We start from the raw sequence: 25589 nt of genomic DNA, 5'->3' as shown, positions 1-25589 counted from the left end.
GGGACTTTCCTGGTTAAATAAATAGCAAATTTATGTATAATTATAATAGTACGGATTTTAATGAATTAATAGTGTCAACTTCTCACTACCGGTAGCTTCTTGAATGGTAAATGGTAAATGGACTCAGCTTATCTATTCTACCTTTATCAAGCCCAAAGTGCTTCACAGTAAGGAACCAGTCACCCATTCACTCTCATTCATGCACCAATGTACGCAGACACTGAAGTCAAGGAGGGTGAAGTGTCTTGCCCAAGGACACAACGACAGTGGGCACAATCAGAAGATGGGATTCCAACTGAGCCGATCACTAACTGCGCCACCATCGCAGAATGGGTGAGCTTTGCCATTTTAACCTTAGCTGTTAAACACCCAAAGCACACAGGTAAAACTGAACACAAAGGCATATATTGAGATATATCAAGTCCATCATTTGACAAAGTCAATACCCCCCACGTGCCCAAACAGTGCGCTTACAGGACGGCACCAAACATTTGCCTGGACCACATACTAGTTTCAGTTAACACACTTCATGACGATGAGACAAGTAACTACGATGCAAATCAAACAAAATGGCAGTAGCCCTAGTGCGCTGGGCATCCAGTAAATGGCAGGGCCTACAATAAGAATGTTGTTTTGTCACACAGCTTTCTGATAACCTCATAACTGCTAGATTACAGCTAAGACTACAATATAGCGCTCTCCGAGGCACAGTGTCACCCGGCATTGGGAAAGGAAAGCTAAGCCCACCGGACCTTCGGGACCTCAACACCCGATACACAGTGGCTTCTACGTGAGGCGCTGCCCCTGGATACTTTTGCTCTCACGACACTATAAAGCAATGCCTTGGTTCAGGCCAAATCTATTTTGCAAGTTTTTTGAAGAGTGGTTAAAATATCGCTCTACCTGTTAGCCCGTTGCTCCAAACACAGGGGAACACCGGCATTACCACCCTGAAGAACAAAGACCTGAGGCAGAGCGAAGATAGGCGTTCCCTTTTATATCTTTTACGTCACTGTCACAATACCAAAATCAAAATTGTTGCGCAGAAAACCATTCACTTTGGCAGACTTGTTGGGCAGTGCTCCTCCGACCTTCATTGCGCGCACGTTGGCTGCCTCAGACCTATGATTAGTTTGCAGATAGCAAACCTTGTCTCTGCTTGGCTAGGGGGCAGAAAATCTATTACGTGAATGGTCGGCTGGCACTGCATTCACCATCAACCACACGCTTATAGTCTAGCCTCTAAATTTAGATTAATGTCTGTGTAGCTGGCTAAGTTTGTAATTAATAGAAGTGACCTGCTTGAGCTTGGCGTATTACTAAAGGTGGAACAGTGGATACCCCCCAGCACACTCGCACCCATGCGCACACACATACCTCAGCCAGTCTGTCACAACAAATGGAGACCTCATCTATTTTCTCAGGGTCTCTTTTTATTTATGGCTTGTTTGACTTCACTGCTCCTCGTAAAATGTTGTTCGGCAGCGCAGTGTGCTTTGTGTAGACCTCTGTATCTTTTCAGACGGCGGAAAAATAAGGGGACAGCAACCCACCTTGAACAAAGCACATTCTGAGACATTGCTGCTTCAGCTCTTTGCAGCAGCGGCCTCATCTTCTAACCATTTTGTTTGGACCTGAAAGCATTCTTCCCCTCCGTTCCCTTTCCCATGCGGGCTTTCACTTTCTCTCTCAATCTGATGCACTATAGTTATATTTTCATGTTTAGAACTTCAAGCCAGAAAAGATGTGTTTTTTTCATGCATGTAGAGATAATCATGGATGACGTCAAGCTTAGAAATAAAGCACTCAAAGTATTTTTGTTTGGCTCTTCTGCCTTTCTTTTTAGATAATGTGAGGATTGAGCATCCTTAAATCATCGTCATCATCGTGAAATGGGCTGTTACCAAGCACATTTTCTCCACTTCACCTTTACCCAATTCTACAAAACTCATCTGAACTCATCTTTCCTCACATGTTGCCGCATTTTCATCACAATTTCATCGCCTTTTTGTTACGTTTTCTGTTACACTTTTTTGGCTTTTCTGTTGTGTTGTTGTCACACAATTTTGTTACTATTTCATGGCCTTTTTGTCACGTTTTTGTTGCTAATTTGATGTTATTTTTCCCCCAGAAGCTTTTAGATTTGGGCAAAGCCAAACTGGAGAAAATGTGCACAGTTCAAGCGGGGGTGAGGTTCCCACACGTCCTTGGAAATCTGGAAAACCTGGAAAATAACATGTCTCTTTTCAAGTCATGAAAAACGTATGAAAAATGAGGAGAAAAAAAAACGTCATAAAAAAAAGTAATCCTTGAAAATTTAATATTTCTGCTTCATCTATTTTCCGTTATATTTGTACACTGTTATATATGTGTCCCGACTCTTCCACGGGCACGCACAAAGAGGAGACGGGTACGTATCAACTCATCTAATCTCAGGTATGAACAGATCTCAGTATGGAAAAACGGTGGCCTGTTCCTTTAATGATAGAAGAGATTTCCAAACAAACTTTGCAGAAACTTCCAATGTCTATTCATTCTGCCTGTAACTGAAAGTCCTCTCCCTCTGCATTTCCCCCTTTGTTATGACCCCTTTTCCATCTCATGTTTTCACTTTCCTCCGGTCCGACCATGACTCGCCCTGCCTCCATCATATCGAGCTGTCCGTCAGCCCCGTCCTCTTCTGCCGGTGATGGATGGAGAACACGTAGGAGGAGCAGGCGTCCTTAATAGACACGGCGGATTGAAACGCTGGGGAAGTAAATGTTAAGGGCCTCATAAAACATCCACTTCCACCACCTCCTCTGCCCCCTCCACCACCCCCACTCCTGCTGCACACACCGCTCCTCCTACAGCCCTGCACCTCTGAAGCTTATCTACACCTACACCGTCGCCTCCTTATACAGCATCAACTCTCGATGAAGATGTGAAGACGTTCTATAATATGGAGCTCTTCATTTTCTTGCCATGCTGCCTCTCACCAGTAGGGGGCAGTGCTATGGTGCAGAACATGAGGACATAGAGGACAGGAATTCAAAGGTTGATGGTTCAATCCTGGTGCTAATGTGTCCTAAAACAATGGCCCACACAGTCATGTCTGTGTCCACTGGTGTATGGATGCCAGTGTGAATGGGTGAAAGGTTCATAGATGGACATGATGGGGCAAAAAGCGTATACGCTGAGACCATTAACCAGGGATTTGGAACAGCTCAGAATACAACAGCATGGAGACTGTGTAGGATTTTTTATTGTAAGATCTTTATCCGAGATGACCAAACTTCCCGATCCACACACACTTCTTCCAGTGCTCTTGGGGGGATCCCGAGGCGACACTAGGCCTGCTCAGAAACATGGGGCCCGATTTTGTACTTCTAAACGTAGACTATAGCTTAGCCTCTTAGCCGTCCAGTGATACCGGGCCGCACGGTTAGCGCTAGTGCTTCAGAGCTGGAAGGTCATGGGTTTTCTTTGGATTCCTGGAGTTTGCCTGTTTATTTATGTATTTGTTTATTTTGTCTCGCACTCACAAACATGTTCTCATTCATCCTAGCCTATACCACCACCAAAGAACAAATCTCCGATACCATGTGAAGAGGTTTGGGTGTCATGTGTCATGAGAAAAAGCACTATACAAAAAAAGCTTCCATCCATCTTCGATCTCCAACCCTGCCGCATTAAATGGGCTGGACAAACACCCATGGCCAATGCTGATGTTATGTAGAACAACTGTTTTCCTCCAACCAGACTCTTTCCACGGCCAGCAAGGGGAAAGGGCAAGGAAAAGGGAGGGTGGTGGAGCGGGATGAACATGTGCTTTTGTTTGGATCGTGATGATGTAATTATGGCTGAAGCTGTACATCTCTTTCTCTCAGGACACCGGACACGGACAGTGTTTAACTCACGGTGGGATAAAACACATTTTAAGTTTGACTTGTGAGAGTTTCCAAAAGCTCTCATGCTAAAGGAAAAACGTGAAAACAATTTGAGGCTGCCATAGGAGTGCTTCTTGTAATACACCACATGCCAGTCTTTTTTTTAAATAAGCGACTCCCTCTCGTCGCTTATATTTATCAGATTGCTATAAACAGATTTTAAAACCTTCCAAAGTGTGTTCAAAATGGCTAATGAGTTTGTAGCTGTTTTAATACACTACATTGCTCTAAGGAATCATAATCCCATTCACAATCTTTCGCTCATTGGCATGTTAGGAGACAGGGAGAGTGCATTATTTTACCTATAGAGCAGAAATCAAACCATCAACCGTCTGGACCGTGGTTGAACGCTCTACTGCCCCCTTGTGCTTGTTCATAGTTTGGTCCTCATGCATTTTCATATCTCTCCATATCCAGCGCATCCTTCATATGTTATCACGGTGATGGATAGAGTCATGCAAGAGCCGCAAACCTCCCCCCAATTAGCCATCATGAAGCCATACATCAGGTCCAACAGCCATTACGTGTCATGTTCATGTCAAGGCGTGTATATACGATGGCCATGGGGTCCCCTTGCCCCTGACCCCCGCAAGGCCATTTCACACCGCGCCACTATTAGGGAGACATCGGCGGAAATGATTTATCCCCTCCCACCTCGACCAGAGACAACAGAATAATGTTAAAGAGCCTCCATCAATAAGGCTTGTTGAGGTGGGTTTTTAAAGTTATAGCCGCAGAATAACTCAATTTTCCGAGGTGAAGGGGTCGAGAGGTGTCAAGGACAGAGTATGGAGCGGAGAAGTCGGGAGAGGCGTGCCGTTCCGTGTGCTCATAATTCCAAAGGCGCCTGACGTGATTGATGCAGAAAGAAATCCCTCAGAGTGAAAGGAATTGCCTTACCCTCGCAGCTCGATTGTGTGTCTGTGTATGTACTCTATATGGCGGGGGCTGGCAAAGTGGCTTCAATTGAAAAACCTGACTGGAGAGAGCAGTGTATGGAGTGGCTGAAAGAGACAACCTGAGGCCAATAGGAGGGCCGTACAGATGCAGCCATTAATCATCATAATGTACGAGGCACGCAGCGGTGAATTAGAATCCCTTGGCCCATACAACCCCTTGTAATACAATTATTTAAAAGCCAAAGCAGAAGTTACAGTTGTATGCTAGAATCTATAAGGTGAAGGTCGGCACTGAACAGCAGCGCAAAGAAAAAAAAACACACAGCTAAACCCCCAGTGGACTTTAATTCCCACGAGACACTGTTTCCAAAGAAGCAGTTGCTGAGGTCATAGTTGAGGTTTAGGTTGAAGGTGTGAAGAGTGGTCAGAAAAAGCCACACTGTGTTCCATTTCACCCGAAAAATATAATGAATGTTTCTGTAATGGTGATTATAGTAAAAACATGTTCCTCATCTTGCATGCCTCAGAGGTTGGATTTCCACAGCTTAGCTTTTAACATTCCTGCTTGACAATTCCAGTACACCGTAAAATAGATAAAATACAATATTTTATACAAATGATGCAAGCATTTACAAAGTTTGATTATTTTTTTGTCAATATGAATATTAGGTTATTTATTTGCAGTGGAAATCCAAACAAAATGTTGTATTTGCTCTGTTCTATGTTGTATGTCTGTATTTCTCTTCCATCAATTAATGTTTCTTTACCTGCCTTAGGACAACAGATGTAATTTAGTTATTGTGCTAATTCTGGTACATTTACAATGAGGCTTTTTGCTGTGTTGATTAATGTGCACTGTCCTAATTCAAATAGATAAATAAATACGACTGCTAGGGGTTAGAAAAACGGTTATTTTAACATTTAGAGTTGCGCATAGCACCTTTAATAATATCAATCATGCAGCGGTGTGTATAATACACAGTAGTCTACTGACTACCAAAGCTAGTCATCAAATTTAACAGAAACTGAGTGAATATAATTGATTACTACATCTCTGGTTTTGGATAAGAAATGTATATGAGTTCAATTGGCATTTCACTTTTCACATTTTGGTGTTGCAATCCCATTTTATTCTGCAGGTAATGAGTGAGAGTATTTTTTTGCTGAAGAGACACATGTGTCATTAACAAACAGGACGTCAGCAGAAGAAAGAGAAAAGAAAGTGAATCCGGTGTGTATCTAGTGAATAATACATGATTGAGATTAGAGAAGAGTGAAGTCAGATGAGGTCAATCCAGGTTTAGAAGTAGCTTCTCAGCAGCTGATTTAAGCACATACAGGTACATAAGTATTGTTGAAGATATAGATTTTACATTTTGAAATCTAACCAGGCTTGATTGGTCACTATTTACTAAACACCCCGTTCAGCAAGCGGCCATGTTGGATGGTTTGAGAGTATACTGCACTTTAGTTTACAATTTTGATATAAAGGAGAATTAAGTAACTCATTATTTGTCCGTGAGAGTAAATACTACGCTGATAAAAAATGCCACAATAGAGATTTTATTTTTCACTCAAACTTGGCATAAATACTGCTAAATTGGCGCTAGCCCACAGTTAGCTTTGCCCGTTAGCCTGTTAGCTTCTTCTGATCGTGATAAACCAGGTAACGTTTTGCAAAATGAAAGCTGTAGACAGAAATAAGTCAGGACTTACAAGTTGCTTAGTTCTGCTTTAAATATTCATATTTTTTTTTGAAAACTTGTTTTATGCTCTGAAAGCAAAACAAATCAAAACCATAATTGAGAGAAGTACACACAATGGAAGTTTAATTGTAGCACACGATTCATGTAAAAAGTGATTAAAAGTGTTTCACAGTCAAAAAACAGGATGAATTAAATGTAGCACTCACAATTAAATATTTTTTTTTAAATGAATAAGACTTAGAAAATAAATTAGAAGTAAAGTGCAGATAAGAAACTTCTTACACATGACTGTAAATGTTGCTTTGTTTTTCGAGAGTGTGTATCCAAAGGCTTTCCACTGCTCCCAGCATCATCGGCAGAGAGAGTCAGAGTCGCTCTCAGTCCAGTGCCGGGCCGTGGCAGAGCTGTTTGTCGATCAGCAGCAGCGTCTTACCATAGTGCGTTGAGTAAAGTGCACACTCGCTTACAATGTTTGTTTTTGTTTTGCTTTTTTTTTTCGATTGAAGAAATACAAAACAAAACTAAAATACCTTATTCCAGCATAAAGAGGCAGCTATGGCATATTTCCAAGTGTAATAATGCATGTTACAGACTCATTGACATGCAGGTTTTGTCATGTTCGTTACAAAGGTTCAATTAAAATTTGCACTTTTTGTCTTGCAGAGGAGACATTATTCATTACAGCTCATCTGTGATATCCCTATAATTTACTGAAATGTCAGAGAAGGGTTTACAGCGATGAAGAGCTCTCATTGTCATTGGGAGGTCACATAGACGCCAGCTCTCTCAATCACAGCCTGGAGTGGTCTGTCCTGGTGTTTTCTGTTTTACCGAGCTGTAAAGCTGGAAAGCCACCAGCCCCACATCCCACGCAATAAAGGAGTTCCCGAAGAAGAAGAAAAGGTTTTATTGAAGGAGCATGGTCTCTTGAGTTTTTCATCTGAGGAGGCCTTAAAAGTGTTTGTTGACAGCAATCTGAGAAAATAGTTTTTTGTGGTGACAATGCACTTTGATAGTCTGCCACTGGCGGACAGCTTTTCATTTTGGGGACAATTAATTAAAAGACAAACTTAAACCCCTTTATTTGATGTTTTTTTCTGGTATTGGGACGATTTTCTTGTCCTTCAGTATGTTGCAAAAGTAGCGTTCTGTACTGCAAGGATTGTGGGGTAACAAATTGATTGATTTTTGCATTACCGTGACAGTAAGATCTATTTTAATCTGTGAAAGTTGTGAAATGTGCTTGTAAACTCATCCCTGTGAAAAGATGTTCGTTTGAAATGTACATAAGTAAGTAAGTGCTTTATTTGTCATTGTGTTCAGGTGTTAGTCCTGAGCCGCTGTGACTGAGCGCGCCGCCACTGTGGGCCAACCTAACCTGGTGTTTTTGGAGGTCGGGGAAACCGGAGAACCCAGAGGAAACCTGGCTGGTTGCCTTCAGTGCACCTTTGAAATGGTGCAGCGCCTCCGGGGTTTGTCCCTGTTTCAGAGCGTGGTGTCCTGCACTGGTCAGCTCCTCTTCCTTGTCCGCAAGTCCCTTCGCTCCACAACAGTTTTTCATCATCTTCTGCTTGTCCTTTTTCTGTTTCCTGTAGCTTCTCTTGCGACGCCTCCACTGTGCTGCGGGGGGGGGGCTCTTGGTGCCTTAAATGTTTCAGATGAAGAAATTTGTAGGTCTCAAATGTCTTTAACTCTTATGCTCATAGGCTCATAAGCTGTTTGTTTACGTTTAACAAAGCTGCTTTCTTCAGGATCATTAAGGACTTTTTGCAGTTAAAAAAAAAATCAGTCGAAACCCCACAAAAACCTGGCAAAGATGTATAAAAGCATCCAGCAAAACAATGTGGAAGACACTACAGAAACTTCAAATGCAGTTCATTTGTTTGGAAAGTTAGAAATAGCTTTGGACCACAACAAGAAAATGCTATTCTATTTTGCAAAACTCCTCTCAGTACTGCTACACATTCCTCTTTGGAACAGTATGTAATGCAATCCAGCTTTCAGAGGCAAAAAAAAAAAAAATCAGCCCTTAATAAATCGCTTGTTTGTTGAACTTGAAGCAGGGAGACACAGAGCTCCTCACTCTGGCTCATTGTCTTGTGTTCTCCAAACAAGAGCAGGAGTGGTAAAAATGACAAGGGGGAAGCAAATGAAGACTGATGGCAGGTTTGTCTACAGTCAGCACATTCAGTTATGATGAACTGGGGCTAGAGAGGTAACAATATAATCCGCAGAGGGCTGAAGAGAAAGCTAGACTCCAGATAACAAGGGCCCAAGTTTGCACCAGAACTGAAGAAAGAGTCCAACATCAGTGGATCAAATAGGTATGTTATCTTGCTAGTAAGTACAGTATGTCTTTCTTTTTATTTTATATAATGTTCGGCCTGCATGATTTATTAAATAAGACCGTTTTAATTCACTGGAATTCAAACTCACAAGGCTGAGGCGGACACATTATCCTGAAGAAAACCCCATGGCCAACATGCAGTTCAGGATTTATATGGTGGACTGCTTATGATAAAACATTATTAAGTCAACAAAAAGTTTGCTTTTGACAATAAAAACAGTCTTGGCTGCTTCTTACTGTTTTTAATGTTCTTACTTTTTAGTATTGTTACTAAAATATTTGACAGTAGCGATGGAGAGATTCACTCGCTAGATCCCAACTATCAGCACTGTTGTTGTGTCTCTGGAAAAAAATATAAACACAACACTATTGTTTTTGCGCCCATTTTTCATGCCCTGAACTCAAAGACATAAAACGTATATTTCCATAAATGCAATGCAATAGACTGAAATGTTGTTCACATATGTGTCTAAATCTGTGTTAGTGAGCACTTCTCCTTTGTTAAGAGAATCCATCTCACATGAAAGGTGTTTATGCTGATTAGACAGCATAAATATAACACAGGCCAGAAAACCAGTCAGTATCCGCTGTGACCACCATTTGCCTCAGGCAGTGCAGCACATCTCATTCGCATTGATCAGGTTGTTGAATGTTGGTCCACTTCTCTTCAATGGCTGTGCGAAGTTGCTGGAAATTGGCAGGAACTGGTAAACGCTGTTGTATACACCAATCAAGAGCATCCCAAACATCAAACATGCTCAATGGGTGACATATCCGGTGAGTATGCTGGCCATGCAAGAACTGTGGTGTTTTCAGCCTCCGGGAATTCTGTACAAATCCTTGCAGCTTGGGGCTGTCCTTTATTATGTTGCAAGATGAGCTGATGGTTGTGGAATAATGGCACAACAATGGGCCTTAGGATCTTGTCACGGTATCTATGTGCATTCAAAATCCATCGATAAAATGCACCTGTGTTCATTGTCCGCCTGCACCTACCACGACCCCACCGCCACCATGGGCCACTCCATTCACAACAATGACGTCAGCAAACCGCTCTCACACAACACACTGTCTGCCATCTTCCCTGAACATTCATCCGTAAATAGAAGACTTGTACAACGTGCCAGACACTATCGCATGTGAGGATCTGCCCACTCGTAGTCGGTTACGAAGACGAACTGCCGTCAGGTGGAGACCCTGATGAGGATGACGAGAATGCAGATGAAGTTCCCTGACAGTTTCAGCAGACATGTTTTGTTATGCAAACCGATTGTTGCAGCTGCTGTCCAGGTGGCTGGTCTCAGACGATTTTGGAGGTGAACATGCTGGATGTGGAGGTCATGGTCTGGCGTGGTTAGACAAGTCTGCCTAAGGCTAAGTGTTTTTGTTTTCCCTGTATTTCATCCATCTTGACTTGGAACTGGAGAGCACTAACCTTGAAGACGTGTACTGTTCATAGCTGAGAAAATAGAGGTTCATGTTTAGTAATGCCGTGAAATTAAACCCTCCAAAAATGAGGCACAAAATACATAAATGCGCTCTCTTTTATACTTGAAATAAAACAACAATAGGAAGTGCTTTGCTCTTAGGAGAGAGTTAGCGTGCGTCAGCAGTAGCCTCATTTTCCACCATGTTTACTGCTAAGTGTCTCATCAGAGATTTGGAACTTTCTTAGCCTCAGGTCACATTCATAACATGCGCACCGTCCTGCAATGTCAGCTCCCAGTGTAACCCCATTCAGCTCTGACTACTCTTTTCTACGGACTAATGTGGAGCAACAATGAGGATATGTGGGAGCAGTGTATCTTCTTTCAAAAGCCCAGTTCCAGATATATTCAAACATTGGCACAGATAAGAAATAATAATCAATTGCTGTTTCAATTTTAGGCACTGCTTTATCTTATGTGTTTCTATGTTTACATAAGGGCCGTGCTTTGAATGATATGTACGTTCGCTAAGTGCTTCTATTGCTATATCTTCATTCAAATCTCTACCAAATAATGGGGCTATAGTTAGACTGCGTGCTGCTCAGGAGATCGTTTGCGCTCCCGGGAGAATAGTGCTTACAGATGTGTTATGAAACAGAGCATAACCCAGACCCAAGAAATCCATCAGGCTGCAGTTTTTGAAGGACAGTTTCTCAATGCACGCCTCATCCCATCAACCCCTGGGCCCGTTGTGTTGTCTGGCTTCCGTAGGAAATAGCGCTCCGCCCCCTGAGAGCCGAGCGGTTGAAGGTTGGATCAGGGAAAAGCGGACAGGACGCGAGCACGGGCTGCTGTAGCAGACAGTGATGGAGAGGAGGAGGGCTAACCTTTACCACGGCGTGTTGTGTGCCTTTCTCTCATTTCCTTTGCGCATTTACTGCCTGATATACTGAGAAATAGATTACATAACGTTTATCTGCAAACGTCTATCAAGGTTTGTGGCTTTACGTTTAAATAAATCTCTGCTTTGTGTGCAGTATCTTTTCTATCTATTTTTTTCACTTTTTGTTTATTGTGTACAAAAACTTTCTTTTACTACATTATGTCGTCTTTTCAACAAAACAGGGGTTCCCAAACTTTTTTGGCTAGGACCCCAGAAATTGCCATGTAAACAACTCAGGACCCTCATTGTATGAAGTTATAGCATCTTATGCTTCTTCAGGGCAGAAAAAAAACATTTTAAAATCAAGTTAATATGTGAGAGACGATGGCTTACCCTGATGAAGACTCCATTGAGTCGAAACTCATCGGTCACGCTGTAAATAAAGTTAATCTGCACATTCAGAGCGCCTCAGCCCATCTTCTCTCGCTATTAAGTATGCCTGGCCCTACGAGCTGGAAGAGCACCTGATTTGTAAGTGTATTTGTTGCCTTTTAGCATTTGCTATTCCTACTACAGTGATCCAGCGAGCACTCTGCCTCTCCTCTTCAAGTTAATATGTTTAAACAGTTGAATTTTCACAAATTATAGACTGTTTTACACTCAAGTACATGAAAAACACCACCACCCAAGGCCTCGCAAACCACTGTTCTAGATAGACATTTGGGGGAAAAAAAGTTTGTTTAAAAATCTGACATGTTTCAGCGGAGTGGCAATTTACTTCCATCCTCCTCAGACGCCGTACTATATTCCAAATAAAAGTTTTAACATTTGCAGCTGCCTATGTCTTTCAAAAACATTATGACATCTAATTGCTGAACGTCGACTTGATCGCAGCCTATCTTTCATTTGTAAGCATGGAAGTGATGATGCAATATGTAACACTTTGTTTAGCTACAGTGAACATTGTGGTGACAGTGGCACAGTGCGTTAAGTGTCCAAGTCAATCGTGCTATAACATGCAAGGGAAGCCGGCAGTTTTATTTTACAATGCATTTTATCCGTTTGCCATGGCTATTTGAATATATGGTCTTACTGTCATTGTAGTTCACTGTGTAGGAAGTCTTTGCCGGAAACTTGTCCTCAGACTTTGGCAGGAGCACTTCTCAGTTACAGAAAGAGGAGAAAACTGAAACATTTCACACCTCCCTCTCTCCATCCTGCTTCCTCCAACACACAGCACCAGCTCACACCGCATCGGCACCTGATCGGCTAAAAGGGTGAATAATTACTTTGCCATAGGGCACAACTGTGATCCCGGCTGGTATTTAAAGGCCTGTCACTGAATTTAAATCACCCTGGCTCCCCCCGCTGCACCGCCGCCTTTAGTTAAGTGGAAATGTCCGCTTTTCTCACTAATACAGAGATCAAGCTCCTAATGTCATTACCAGAGCCTAAAGCCAGTTAATTACGCCGCATGTTACAGACGCGCTTGATTAAGACTCATTTATACATTTTCTCATTATCTAAATACCATTCAAAATGTCTTGTTTCTTTTCTTCTTCATTAATAAAGTGCTCACAGAGTGTCAGCAATAATAACAGAGGGAGAACTCATGGATTGGGACAATGCCCATGTCATTGGCACAGAGACAAACAATACCACCATTGAATTGGAGAAGCCATTGAGATCCGGAAGAGAGCTCCCCAGACCGTGAACCAGGACGAGGGGGTGTACCAACTTTTTCATAACTGGGACACATCAGTTCTGAAGAAGCCGGACTGCAGATGGTGCTGTCACCTTGCTACTACAAGCAGGAATCCAGAGCCAGAAACTGTTTAAAGCTGACCAGACACGTCACAGCAACATCACGTGACACTTCTGAGGAAGGCCACAGTAGCAGCCGAAACTGTCAGGAATGAAATAGCACACAGAGAGACAAAGACAGTTTGATTGCGGCTTCTTGAAATAATCTAACTTACTTTAGCGCCATGATTATGTCACACATTCACTACTGTTTGACGACCTGGAGTCAAACAAGTAAAGCAACACTACAGTCAGTGGAGAGTTTATAAGCAGACGTTGTACTGGTTTATAGAATACTACATGGTCTGGCCGCGCCCCCTCTGCAGGAATTCATCCACCTAAAAGACAGTGTAGGCACACAAGCCCAAAGCAGAGGAGACTGTGCCGTTCCTTTCAGGAATACATCTTTTGGTCAGTTGAGCTTTTCAGTGAGGGCTGCTCACACCTGGGACACTGTCCCACTAACATAAGGAACATCCCAACTCTGAGAACCTTCACTAGATCACTCAAACCCCCTGACTGATCTAGTGAAGGCCCTCTGCTGGCCTCTTGTCCTTGTCTGTTGTCTCTGTATTTGTTGAGTTTGTAACAGTCTTGTTGTAATGTCTGTCATGTTTGGTTTGTGATATTGAGAGTGCTATCTTCTTTTAAATATTTTATTGTATTGAATTTTACTAGATTGTGTTATGTGTATAATTGTACTTTTGTTCCCTTCAGGAGGACACATAGCAACTGTCCAGGGACTAAAGATGAAAAATAGCCCTTAGGCTAATTCTGGCATATTTACATGTATAATGTATATTGATATGCACTGTTCCTATAATAAATTAATAAAATATACTCTGGCTCCTGGACAATCAAACCTGCAGTCACAGTGTGAACATGTAGGTGTATTACAAATAGTGTTTCAAATTTCATGTTCATTGTCTTATTTGTCCGTGTCGCTGTGTTAATTTCCTGTTTTACTTTTACTAGCCATTTCTTGTCTTTTGTTCATATCTATTCCTTTCCTGTCTGTGAGCAGCAACCTGCCCTGGGACTACAGATGATAATTAACCATTGTGGCAAACTCATATTTACATGTGGACCTTGAGGACTCAATATGCACTGTCCCATCTTAAATTTAAAACAAATCGAACCACCAATCTTCTGATTATGACACAGCCCGCACCACCATCTGAGCCACTGTCGCACTATTAAAGGAACAGGCCACCATTTTTACATACTGAGATATGTTCTTGCCAGGTAAGAACATAATCTCAGTATGTTAAAACTGTGGCCTGTTCCTTTAAAGCAATGTATGTTTATCCCACCTATTCATTGTACATTATAACACGATCCTAAAACAGTTCACAAAGTGTTGCACATTAAATAATATATTGTGTTTCGTGAGAGGTCATTTACACTATCGTAAGTTTTTCTTTTCATTGCGTTTTCCACAGATCAGTGTAAGATCTAAATTATACAGACTTGGTTAGTTATGTGCTGAAGTAAGCCTACAGCCTTTGAAATTATGCAAAAATATTAAACATTAAATTAAACAGCTGCCTTGTGTCGATTTGCTCGGTCTAGCCAATTTGTGCTAATACTGTAGTTTGATTAGGCTGGTTTGCACTACTTTTGGAATACTAAGTGTGATGGACAGCTCTTCTCGTGTTTTGAGACACATTTTCCCTGAAGTCGTGAGCGAAAAGCCGGGAATGCATGCTCAAAACAAAATCGGATCTGGTTTTTGGGTTGTACTTTTTACAGACGCTCTTCACGGTGATGCTTGACTTTTTTGCCGGATGACCTTTCTATCCCAACTAGTCGGTCACTGTGTAGGACAGTTTATGTGTTTTATGTGATGAAAACGCAAAACATCACTAAAACGTGATGCTATTTCCTCTGCCATTCTCAACCCATGAACAATGAAAAAGTCTCGGGAAAGGTTTACAGATGAAACAGGCCTCGAGCAGAAGATTGTCTCGTTGTTTTTGACGGAGATGCGCGTGAAACCTGCCCTCCTAATTAGTTTATTCAGTTCATTCTTTCCTCTTCCCGCCGCGCTGCAGCCCGGGGCCATCTGCACGCTCTCTCTCACCCGCTGCTCCCTCCTTCAGCCTCCTGCTAATCTCCATCTTTCTCATCCCATGTTGTGTCCGAAAAACGCGTATACGAATCTCCATTAGAAAAGGTGGTTTGGGGGTTCAGAGCTTGATCCTCGTGTTTGCCCTTGTCTGATCTAGCCTGGAAGTGCAGCCCACCTGCTTGGACGCACTCTGCACTTTGCTTCATGATAGACATAAGGGGGTAATAGAGAGGGCCATGGAAGCATTTAGGTTGTGTTATATTAAAGGGATATTTCAGGTTTTTTGACATATCCTAGTTAGCCAGAGTGTTGCTGATTTCTGGAGATATTTTTTTTTGTAATTCATGCAGTTCTTATATTTGAAGAGTTTCGTGGTGCTAGGCTAGTGCAAGGCTTGCGCATTTCTACGGCAGTGGTTCTCAACCTTTTGGAGCTGCAACCCCCATTATAACAGTTAAAGGGGTTCGTGACCCCCCACCCGGGTCACACCGTGAGAAATCGGAACATTAGACAACATAATTCTTAAACAACAGAAAAAATACAAATGGCTAAAATAAAATTAATCAAATTATGAACATATAATGGCACTCTGGTAAAATGGCACACACATGCGACAATAAAATATTATAATACACAGTAAAAAAAAAGTATATTTTATCAACATGATCTGGGGACCCCCCCAAATTTGTCTCACGACCCCATTGGGGGTCCCGACCCCCAGGTTAAGAACCATTGTTTTACGGTATCAGAGAGCCTGCATGATCGCATTTTGAGGGACTATTTTCTAGCAGATCACTCTGCCTCCGCGTAGCTTATACAACCACGAAGCTGATGCTGCTCAAATATAAGTTCTTTTAAAAGCAAAATGGTTCAAATTATTCTATCGACACAGACATTTATTTGTCTCAGGTGCACTGTGGAGTGTGTCAGACGTTTTTTAACGCAGGTGAGCTGATATCGTAGAAATGCGCTAGCCTTGGATTAGCCTAGCGCCACGAAACTCTTCAAATATGAGAACTGCATGAATTACAAAAAAAATATCTCTAGAAATCAGCAACACTCTGGATAACTAGGAAATGAGGCCCTATGTCAAAAATCCTGAAATATCCCTTTAAGGTATGCTTGTGCAAAACTGAGGCGCGCTGCACGGCAAACAGACAGAGAAAAGAGCTTGTGACAACGAGTTTACAAAAACAGATCTGTGTTGCGATGACACTTTGGCCCTAATGCCTTTTCGTTCTGTTTTTTTGTGTCGATTTCCAATGTTGCGCTTTAGCTCAGAAGTGACAGCTTCCTGAATAGATTTTGCGGATCTATGTGTTGCGCGAAAACGTGTGAGGACACCTTTAATGAGGGAAAGAAGTGGCAGATGTTCATGTGAAAAGGTAGTGCTAATTATAAAGATATGTCTTTTTTACAATATTCTCTGCTTCGGGTTATAAAATGACTTTATCTTAGCCGTTAAAAATCCCAGACGTGTTTTCGCACACCAAGGTCATTCCCTCCCGTCTGTTTATCATTTGGAATGTGCTCACCCCTCATGATTTGACTGCTTATCTGTTTATCTTTTCTTGCAAACCCCCCAAAGGCTCTTCCTGCAGTTCTTTCCCCGTCTAACCTGCGTCTATTACGGGTTATCTCAGCTCGTGGCCTCTTCCTCGCGCGTTGGTTGACCCTTACACGCGGCGGAGGCACCGTCGCACAATTTCATACAAAACCTCGGATTCCCTTTCCTCCAAATTAGATTCATATTTTCCCTCTCTGCCGCACGCTGACTTATTTGCTTCCCTTTCATCATCTCCGGCAAGGTTATCCCGAGGCAGAAGAGGCTTTTATGGAAACAATCGCGCACGTATAGGTCTCGGGTTTGGTTCTTTGTCATAATCAAGGCACGTTGGCGAGATTATTCTGACTACGCTCGCACACGCACGCTGTTACTACAGTTTGGCGTTAACATACATTTATGCCGCTTATAAGTGTGTGACAATACAGGAAACTAGGCTAATTAGGAGGGGCTGTGTTCTTGTATCATTCCACTTAAAACTGTCCCCCCCCCCCTCCCTTATTCTCTCCCTCTGCTGACGCCAGAAGCATGAGTCTCCGTCACTTCTCCTTTGCCCGTGGCACACAGTACAGAAATGCAAATAGGTGAAAATTGAGACTTCAGCATTGTCGAAGCACACTCCCCCCCCCATCCTCCTTTTCCAACTCAAAATCCGGCTGCGTTTCTCTCTCTCTCTCTCTCTCCCTCTCTCTCTCTCTCTCTCTCTCAAACCAAAAACGTTTCAGGTTCGTGGTACTTTTATTGATTTTTGCAGATTTCGGAAAAAAACACAGTAAATGCCATCAGTACATCCATCCTTACAGTAATCAGCCACAGAGAAAATGAAAGAGAAACAGGAAACATAAAACAGACAACCTCCACTGCATGACCCACATTAAATACAGCTTTATTAGGACCTCATAGCTTTAATATATATATTTATATATGTATACGTATGTTGTTGTTGTTTTTTTTTTTACTTTTTTCGTCACTGTCTGTAGTTGCAGTCTCGGTAGGTAAGGCCAAAAAAGTATATCCACTGGGCGTGTTGGCACCTCGCTGTCTCAAATAACAGTCACTGCGTTATAGTCGCTGGTCCCGGAGAGGTGGCGTGGGGCGGGACGTTTTCGTTTTTTTGTTCTTTTTTGTTTTTTGTTGTTTTGGCAAGAGTATTGCTGTGAATGCTGGGAGGGTTAGCGGATCGGGAGGGAGGAGACGCTTCTCGGCAGGCAGCCCGACTCCTGTCCTCTTTGCTTTGATATCCAACATGTGTTCCATCCAAGCTTCCCTCTCTGGACGTCCCACCGGAGAAAGGGAGAAGGGGGGGGGGGGTATTGAGGTTACTGGGGCGTATCCGTATCGGGCGTTGCTGTAGTGTTGGCATGCTCTCGCGGAGACTTGATGCCCTGACAATCCGCGGGGCTTACGTAAGATGCTTTTTTGAAACAGCAGACAGGGGGATACAGCGAGGGCAGCGCCTTGACACGTTTAGTTGGATGGATATAGGTAGATAACACGGAGGAGGAGGGAGGGAGGGATGGAATGGGGGGGCTTGTGGCTGAGTTAAGCTTAGGGATTATCGCCAGCTCAGCGTGCACTCCTGTGCAGTAAAGGAACTGTACCCACAAGAGAGGTTCAGTGTCGGGGTAAAAGAGAGAGAGTGAGGAAGGGGGCTGTGAACCAAAGACCAGCAACATCAAGACCACAACGATCACGATCAAGGAGGAGGATATCAAAGATGTGGAAATAAAAAGCATTCACTTGTCGAACAATGTAGGGTGTGCACTTTCCATTTGAAACAGAACCCTCTATACTATGACATTATTCAACTATTCACTTCCTCGTAATGGAAATCAGATTAGATTCAATTAGATAAGATTAATTTTCATGAGGGGAAAACGATAGCTATACCTGAGAGAAGCAAAACTTCCAATAGACTTATGCTTTGACTGAGGATTACTAAATTAATCCTTAATTTAATTACAAGCCCAATTTACATAATTATAACACTTTCAATTACCTATTTGCTAATGTTTTATCATTTGCTAATAGCAGTCAATTACTCGAGGACTTTCTTCATCGTGGGTCGACCGCAAAACGTTCAACTGGATATATTTAAGCCCGTTCACTTCCGCCATCATCCCATTGACACTTGTATTACCCCCAGAGGGACTACGGAAAGGAGTTATTATGGTAAACAAGTTACTTCGTTCTACTTTGAAGCCAGTTTTGTCTCACACCAAAATGATATTATTGAGTTTATAGTTGTGTAGAATTATTAAACTTGCATTAAAAAGTACCATCTGGTGAGGAAAATTGAGGGCCAACAAAAATTGCTCTAAGGGCCACACTTTGGGCATCTTGGCTCTAGAGAAACCCTTGTGAAACACTTCGGGCAACTAATGCTAATGCTATATGCATAGGATTCGGTTCCCCTCTTTCCCTAGAGCTGGGGACATAAAATATTTCACCTTTTAAGTACCACCAGACCTAGATCAATATCAAATCAGTTCGAGAAAAGGTGTAAAATAGACCTAAATTTGACACACACAAAAAACAATGGTTGAACTGAGTTTAACACAGAAAAAAACCTACATGAAATAATCTCTAATCAAAATCAATGAAGCCTAAAATTGCAGATGACCCTGAGAACCACCTGAAGAAGCCCAAGTACCATAGACGTACAGTTTTCAGAGAGACCTTTTTGTATTTAATAATGCACACCATATTTGCACCTAATATCTTTCTTTCTTTGCTTAATATGAATGCCCCAAAGACTTAAAGAGTTTATCTTGACTTCTGTCTGCCCTCACAAGCTTGAAACATAACAAGTCGACTTCAATTAGCATTGTATTTTGCGCCGGCCCCTCTTCCTCTTTGTGAGTTTCAAATTGGCGGCTGCATGTGCGTGTGCTTTGACATCACAAGTGCATTACTATGTGCGAGGACACTGGGGCATCACAGTCCTATTACCGGGGCACACACCGTCTCTGTGTTTGCACTGTGGATATGGACTCTGAGCTGATTGATGGTTGGCCTCTTAAAGAAGCTCAGTGAGAGCGGGATTCTTTGACTGTAAGACTCTCGGTATAAAAGATGTGGTTCAGAGCACATAGACATGGCCGGGCCAGAGCGCAGAAGAGATTGCCCCTCTACACTTCGGCGATATGAGTTTGATCAAGCTTTATTGTATGGCAGTGCTCTTGTGTCCCCTGCAGATTACATACACAAATGCACTGAGGCTTGACTGAAGTGTGTATGCTCCATTAAATTTGGGATAGAAAGACTATTCTATTATTATAGGGACAACTTACTATGGGGTAAAGTTGAGTCAATAGGGAGACATAGTAGCAGTGCCAGTGGGACATTATTTCAAACATGCAGTGTATAATGTTTGGGAGAAGTTTATACCTTTCTAATAGCAATGACCTATAAAGTTTTGGATTGTGTCAGCAGAATTGCTAAGATTTCCATAATGTGCTTTCCATAATGATAAACTAAAGGAGGGAGTCATTGTTCACATTCAATTTGGACTGCAGTGTGTCAGATACATTAAAGGACAGTGTTTCTTTGACCCCCTAACATGACGGATTTCTATGGTCCGTGCCATATCATATGAGAAAAAAAAATCTGCTTCACAGAACCTTATTAAGTCAAAGTAGCCCTTCATTGTTTTGCATGATTAGCATTTTGATTTTGAACCTTTAAAGAGGCACGTACCATTTCACTCGTCCTAAGAGCAATGCTGATTTTGTTTTGTGCATTTGTTAAACTCCTTAGAGAGTCGGAGGGTTCATTTTAGACTTGTTACAGATCCATGTCATTGTCACTGCTTTGTCGCTCACCGAGTGGCACCAGTCTTCAGCAGCGACCTCCCTCTTTAACAGAGAATTAAAACTGCAGCTTTGATGTGCAGATGTGCAGGTGTTTGCTGCTATCTTTAGCTCAGCCGCGGCGCATTCCTCCAACTCTCCGAGGTCCTCTGTGACACCACTCTCCAGTCTGGGCTTTCAGGTAGTTCTCCAAGTATATATTTTATATTTAAGAAAGATAAATTGAATAAAACAGTCTTATAGGGGACTGTTTTGGTTGTTTGTGTGGCTGCTTGGGCCCTAGGCTCCATCTGTATATGCTGAAATACAGAATATATTTTATTTTTCAAACGACTGTTAAACATATTTATGTAAGCGCTCAATAGTACAGGAGTTTTCCATAGTAAAAAAGAAAAAGAGGTTCTCAGGCTGTCGTATGTCCTGGGTGCGTAAAGCCTGCTATAAATAGATCATTAGTTGCTGATGAAGCCTCTTGGGGTGAGAGGCAAAACAACCTCTCAGCAGCCCCGTACAGATGACAGCTTGAGAACACATTGTAAAACATGAATTTTTGAGTTTAAAGGTACACTGCGTAACATTTTGAGCTATACTGTTGCTGGCAAAACAAAACATGCTCCTAATGTCCAGCTCAACACAGAAAATGCTATTACTGCAATGTGTACTAAAAGAATGGATTTGGATGAGAAACTAACCTGTTTAAATCTCAAATTCTACTGCCTTTTGTCACATCTCCATGGAAACGAGCTGGAGACATACCCAGTCCTGGTTAAGTTTACATCATATCTTAGGAGGGGAGATCCTTATGAGGTATTTTTCAATTATGAAAATATCTATCATAAAATAAATGTATTGTATATTTGTATTATATTTCAATTTATTTATTGGGTAAAATACTACGCGGTGTGGCTTTAACTGATAAAAAAGCATTTAGCTCTGAATTAAAATTTCCCGATGAAGTCAGGTCTAGACCAGGAACCTGCCATAAGTCTCTCAGAGTGAAATCCTTTTGTTTCTGCGTCATTCCGCACATTGCTACAACTCTCTCTGTTCTAAAATAAAGCACACACTCCTGCACAGTGTTATTGTGTACTGTATGTCCCCGTCCCTGCCGCACATTATGCTCAAACAGTTTATGGCGTTGCACTGTTTAACGACTCCTCGCACCTGTCCTGTGACTGTTTAGCGCTAATGAGCCGGGACACAGCGGCGTCTTCATAACCTCACAGCTCACGAAATGTCAGACGGGCCGACTCACGGCTCCAGTGCGCATTGTTCTCCAACACTTACGCGGTTTGCTCGAGCCACCATCGGCTTATCTTAATGAGAGCAGTTAGCTTCGGTTGCCGTCATCGCCGCACTGAAACGCTATCTCCATAAACACCCTTATCCCGTAATCCGCAGCGGCTCCATTTTAAGGAATGGCCTCTCGTCGAAAGCTTAATTACTTCAAAAGGAGATTAAATTGTATGTAATTACTATGATAATATTTTCATTTATTCAAGATAACGGGCCGACTTTTTACTGAGCGCCGTATCTGTCAGGAGAGAACAACCTCCCAGCACAGTCTAATTTATCAAGGCGTGAAATCAGAAATCTTGAAGGCAACAGAACGTAATCTTTTTTTCACACAGTGGGGACAATAGGAGCCGCTGCACACTCCGCACGGGCTTTTAATTAAATAAGCTCACGCACTCTTCCTCTTTTTCCTAAATGTGAGAGGCCAACTATATCTCGACGTAAAATCTATTAAATGGTCTCCGTCCTTGGCCCTAAATCTTTGTCAAGCGATTGCCTTTTCATGTAAATTCTATTATGGGGTTTGCGGTGGTCTTGTGCGGCTGGTCTTTCAATGAGGGAGACAATGGAGACGGAGGTAAAGGCTACGGAACAAACACAATAATGAGGCCGCGATGATGTGCCCTTTGCTCGTCCCGCGGCCGCTTGTGTGCATACATTCATCTGCAAGGAATGTTTAGCGGACACTGGTTTGTGGTCTGAAACGTGGCGTGGTCTTGTCTTACAGGGAGCACTCGTGACAAATATATTAGGTCCAACGCATTCAGCAAGCAGCAATTACTTGAGCAATTACAGCACCTCTCCTGTTTAATCATACCACACAGACCAACCTTTTCCGACTAACTACTGCTGTGCACACCACCTCATGTAAGGATTAGCGATCTGGTGGCGAAAGAAAAACCTTCAGTCATTTAGATGTGAACACAAATCCCATATATTTGTCTGCTTTTTCTGAGCGTTGACTGATTGAATGTGACTGTCGTTTACTTAGAGCATGATGGAGGCCAATAGGAAGAGTGGATCACAATATTACAATCTCTCAGAATTAGGAGAATTCAATATGTCATGATGTGTCGAAATATCACACAACCCCTAGTGCTGGGTACTGTAAGAAAGAAAGAAAATCAATACCGAACTTAATTGAACAGGTCACCGTTTTTACATACTGACATGAGCTTAGACGAGTTGATAGGTACCTGGTCTAGATGTTATTAGCATTTGGCCTCTCCCATTATATTCCTATAGCTCCAAACGTGGTGAAGTTTGAAGATACCACGCTCTTCCACGGGCACGCCCAAAGACCAGACAGGTACGCATCAACTCGTCTCAGCTCAGGTAAGAACATATCTCAGTATGGATAAAAGGTGGCCTGTTCCTTTAAACAATTATTGGTCTTTGATACCGATACCATAAGCAATACATTTTTTGATATCTACTCTAAAATATTGGTCATATAGGATGCTACTGGACATTTGAATTTCTCCCTTTTGGAAGTAATGTAGGATCTATCTCCCTGCAGAACCATAAAACAGAGAAATAAAGACTATTTCTTATAAATGTGTGTCATTGAGGTAAAACAACCAAGTCACTTCCTTTAATGCTGTCTCTGAAATAAATCTACATTTGTTTCGGTACCTGATTCCAATATTTCAGTACAGTAGTATCTAAACTTTTTTTTCCCCGATACCATACTGTAGGGGTCCCCAACTGGCGGACCTGGGTCCAGATCCGGAGGATGAATTAAAAATTATCCAAACAATTTGAATAACATTGAATTAAGATGGCAATATTTTAGATTCATTTATCAGTTCAGCTTTGCAAATAGAAAGCCTGTGCTCATGTTTTAACATTTTCAAGAGCAATGACTGCATATGGGACCCAAATAAATCAGTTGGGGACCCCTGCCATAGTGGTACCCAGCCCTACACAGACAAATCCATAAGAAGTACAATATCTTCTGCCCCAGTTCAGCCTTACATTGAAAGGAATAAAAGCCAACTTGTACCAGTCACTTACAAAGAATGTGTTATTCACTTCACCTATCCGTAATGCGACGCCTCACTGGAGTATGATTTCCACATTAAAAAATCATTTAGTTGTTGAACTGCTGTTTGCTTTTATGTAATTGCCCCTTGTAGTATTGTAGAATCGTTATGTCTATTGATGCTGGATATTTGGACAAATGCTCTCAAGGAAATTAAAGATACATATCAGGGCTGCACAATATGTCACAAAATAATCCTTATTGCAATATTAGCTGCCAATTAGAAAAAGGTATTCTTAGTCACAATGTTTCTTGTTTTGTTCCATTTCTGATCATTTCATGATCTTAGTAATAGTAATACTGTCATCTCAATATACAAGACAATTATTGCATATCGCTTTTTATTCTCATTTATTGTGCAGCCCTCATCTATATAATACTAGTTTGTATGGTAGACAAATCATTTTAAGTGAGTTTTATTGGCATAATGGAGGCATGCCGACATTGCTGCCTTGTGACTTGGCCGTCGAGCTGTTTTGTAAAGGGAGATTAAGAGGAGATTTGGACATTCACAAATGACTTGATGTGCAGGAGGGGTAGTTGGCATGGAGTTGTCATTTTGAAACTGGATTGAGGTAAGACCGTGTTTGATTTCTCTCCCATAAGTCCAGCTAATGAATGCCGCAGCAGGCATTCAAATACCTCATTATCTGCATACTGGATGTGCTGTTTTGCATATACGTTTGTATTTTTTTTTTACAGTCAAGCTACAAAGAGGGACACACTCCTTCGTGACTCCTCTCCTCATCCCTCCCACCTCTCCTCCCTCCCTTTCCGCTTTCTGCCAGTTTTTCATGTTAGCCCGACGGCAGGTAGGGCATCTCATTATGGTAGTTGTAATCGGGACAAACTTTTTGAACCAGGCGGTAGTCCGTGCTGTAGAATGAAATGTAGATACAGATGACTTTGAAAGGTTTGGAGCAAATCCAGGAGACGTGGCTCTGGATTTGCTCCTGGAAGCAGGTCTTGGACGGGTCGTAGTTGCACAGCGAGGTGCGTTTGCTGCGGTCCACCTTCTCGTAGTCCACCCGGCAGTTGAAGATTTTGGAGTCCTTGGGGTAGACCACACTCTGCCGCTCCAGGTCGAACTCCACGGCTTTCACGGGCGGCACCAGGCTGACGGAGATGTTACCCTGTCCCGTCGAGTTGTGCCGGAAGTAGACGCTGAACGTGCCGTTCCCATGGTCCACGATCTTCCCGGTAATGAGAAGGTTCAGCCGCACCGTCTTGATGTTGGAGTAGAAGTCGCCCCATCCGAACATCTTCTTGAACTTGCCGGTTTTGACGATGGGCCTGCGCTTGACCCGCGAACTCGAGGCGTCCGGTTTTAGGAGATCGCTTCCGAGCATCTCCCAGAACTCCTGTTTGGAGAACTCCTGCTTGGCGAAGGGCGACGGGGAGCGATAGGGCAGCTCTAGGGATGTGGTGTTCGCCGCTCGGCTCTTGCTATGGAGCATCCAGCGACTGAGAGGGGACAGGGGAGTTTGTCCGGTCAAAAGCCCCACCGTTTTGGCTGAGTCGTCTGACGAGGTCTTGGAGTTTGAAGAGTCTTCTTCTTGACCCAAGGCTACCTGCAGAGGGGGAGGGAACAGGGGTTTTACAAAGGGGTAGCGGGCAGGAGAAAATGGAGAGAGAGAAAGTAGACATTTAAGACGGCAGAAAAACAAAACGTGGACAGAAAACAAATGAAAGATTTAATCGATACTTAATTTACTGTTCATACCTCTAGTGGTAGCAACTGTGACATTCTATCAATGTTATATATATATATATATATATATGTGTATATATATATATAAATAAGTGGG

General features: G+C 42.4%; 2 protein-coding genes across 2 annotated transcripts in view; one reads left to right on the top strand and one right to left on the bottom strand.

The window, feature by feature from the left end:
- The window catches only part of ndufa4a (NDUFA4 mitochondrial complex associated a), a 318693-nt gene that overhangs the window by 285440 nt on the left and 7664 nt on the right, over positions 1 to 25589 (top strand). The gene's annotated exons all lie outside the window — the stretch shown is intronic.
- Positions 24012 to 25589, bottom strand: part of LOC306968980 (neurexophilin-1) — a 31898-nt gene continuing 30320 nt past the window's right edge. The window contains exon 2 of the mRNA XM_079564584.1: positions 24012 to 25352. Coding sequence (XP_079420710.1) covers positions 24579 to 25352 — 774 coding nt within the window. The 3' untranslated portion in view covers positions 24012 to 24578. The remainder of the gene's footprint in view (positions 25353 to 25589) is intronic.

This window comes from Gobius niger (assembly GCF_951799975.1).
Source record: "Gobius niger genome assembly, chromosome: 10".
In the NCBI taxonomy this organism is placed as follows: domain Eukaryota; kingdom Metazoa; phylum Chordata; class Actinopteri; order Gobiiformes; family Gobiidae; genus Gobius; species Gobius niger.
Note: the sequence above shows the minus strand (reverse complement) of the source record. Positions and strands in the feature narration are given on the sequence as shown.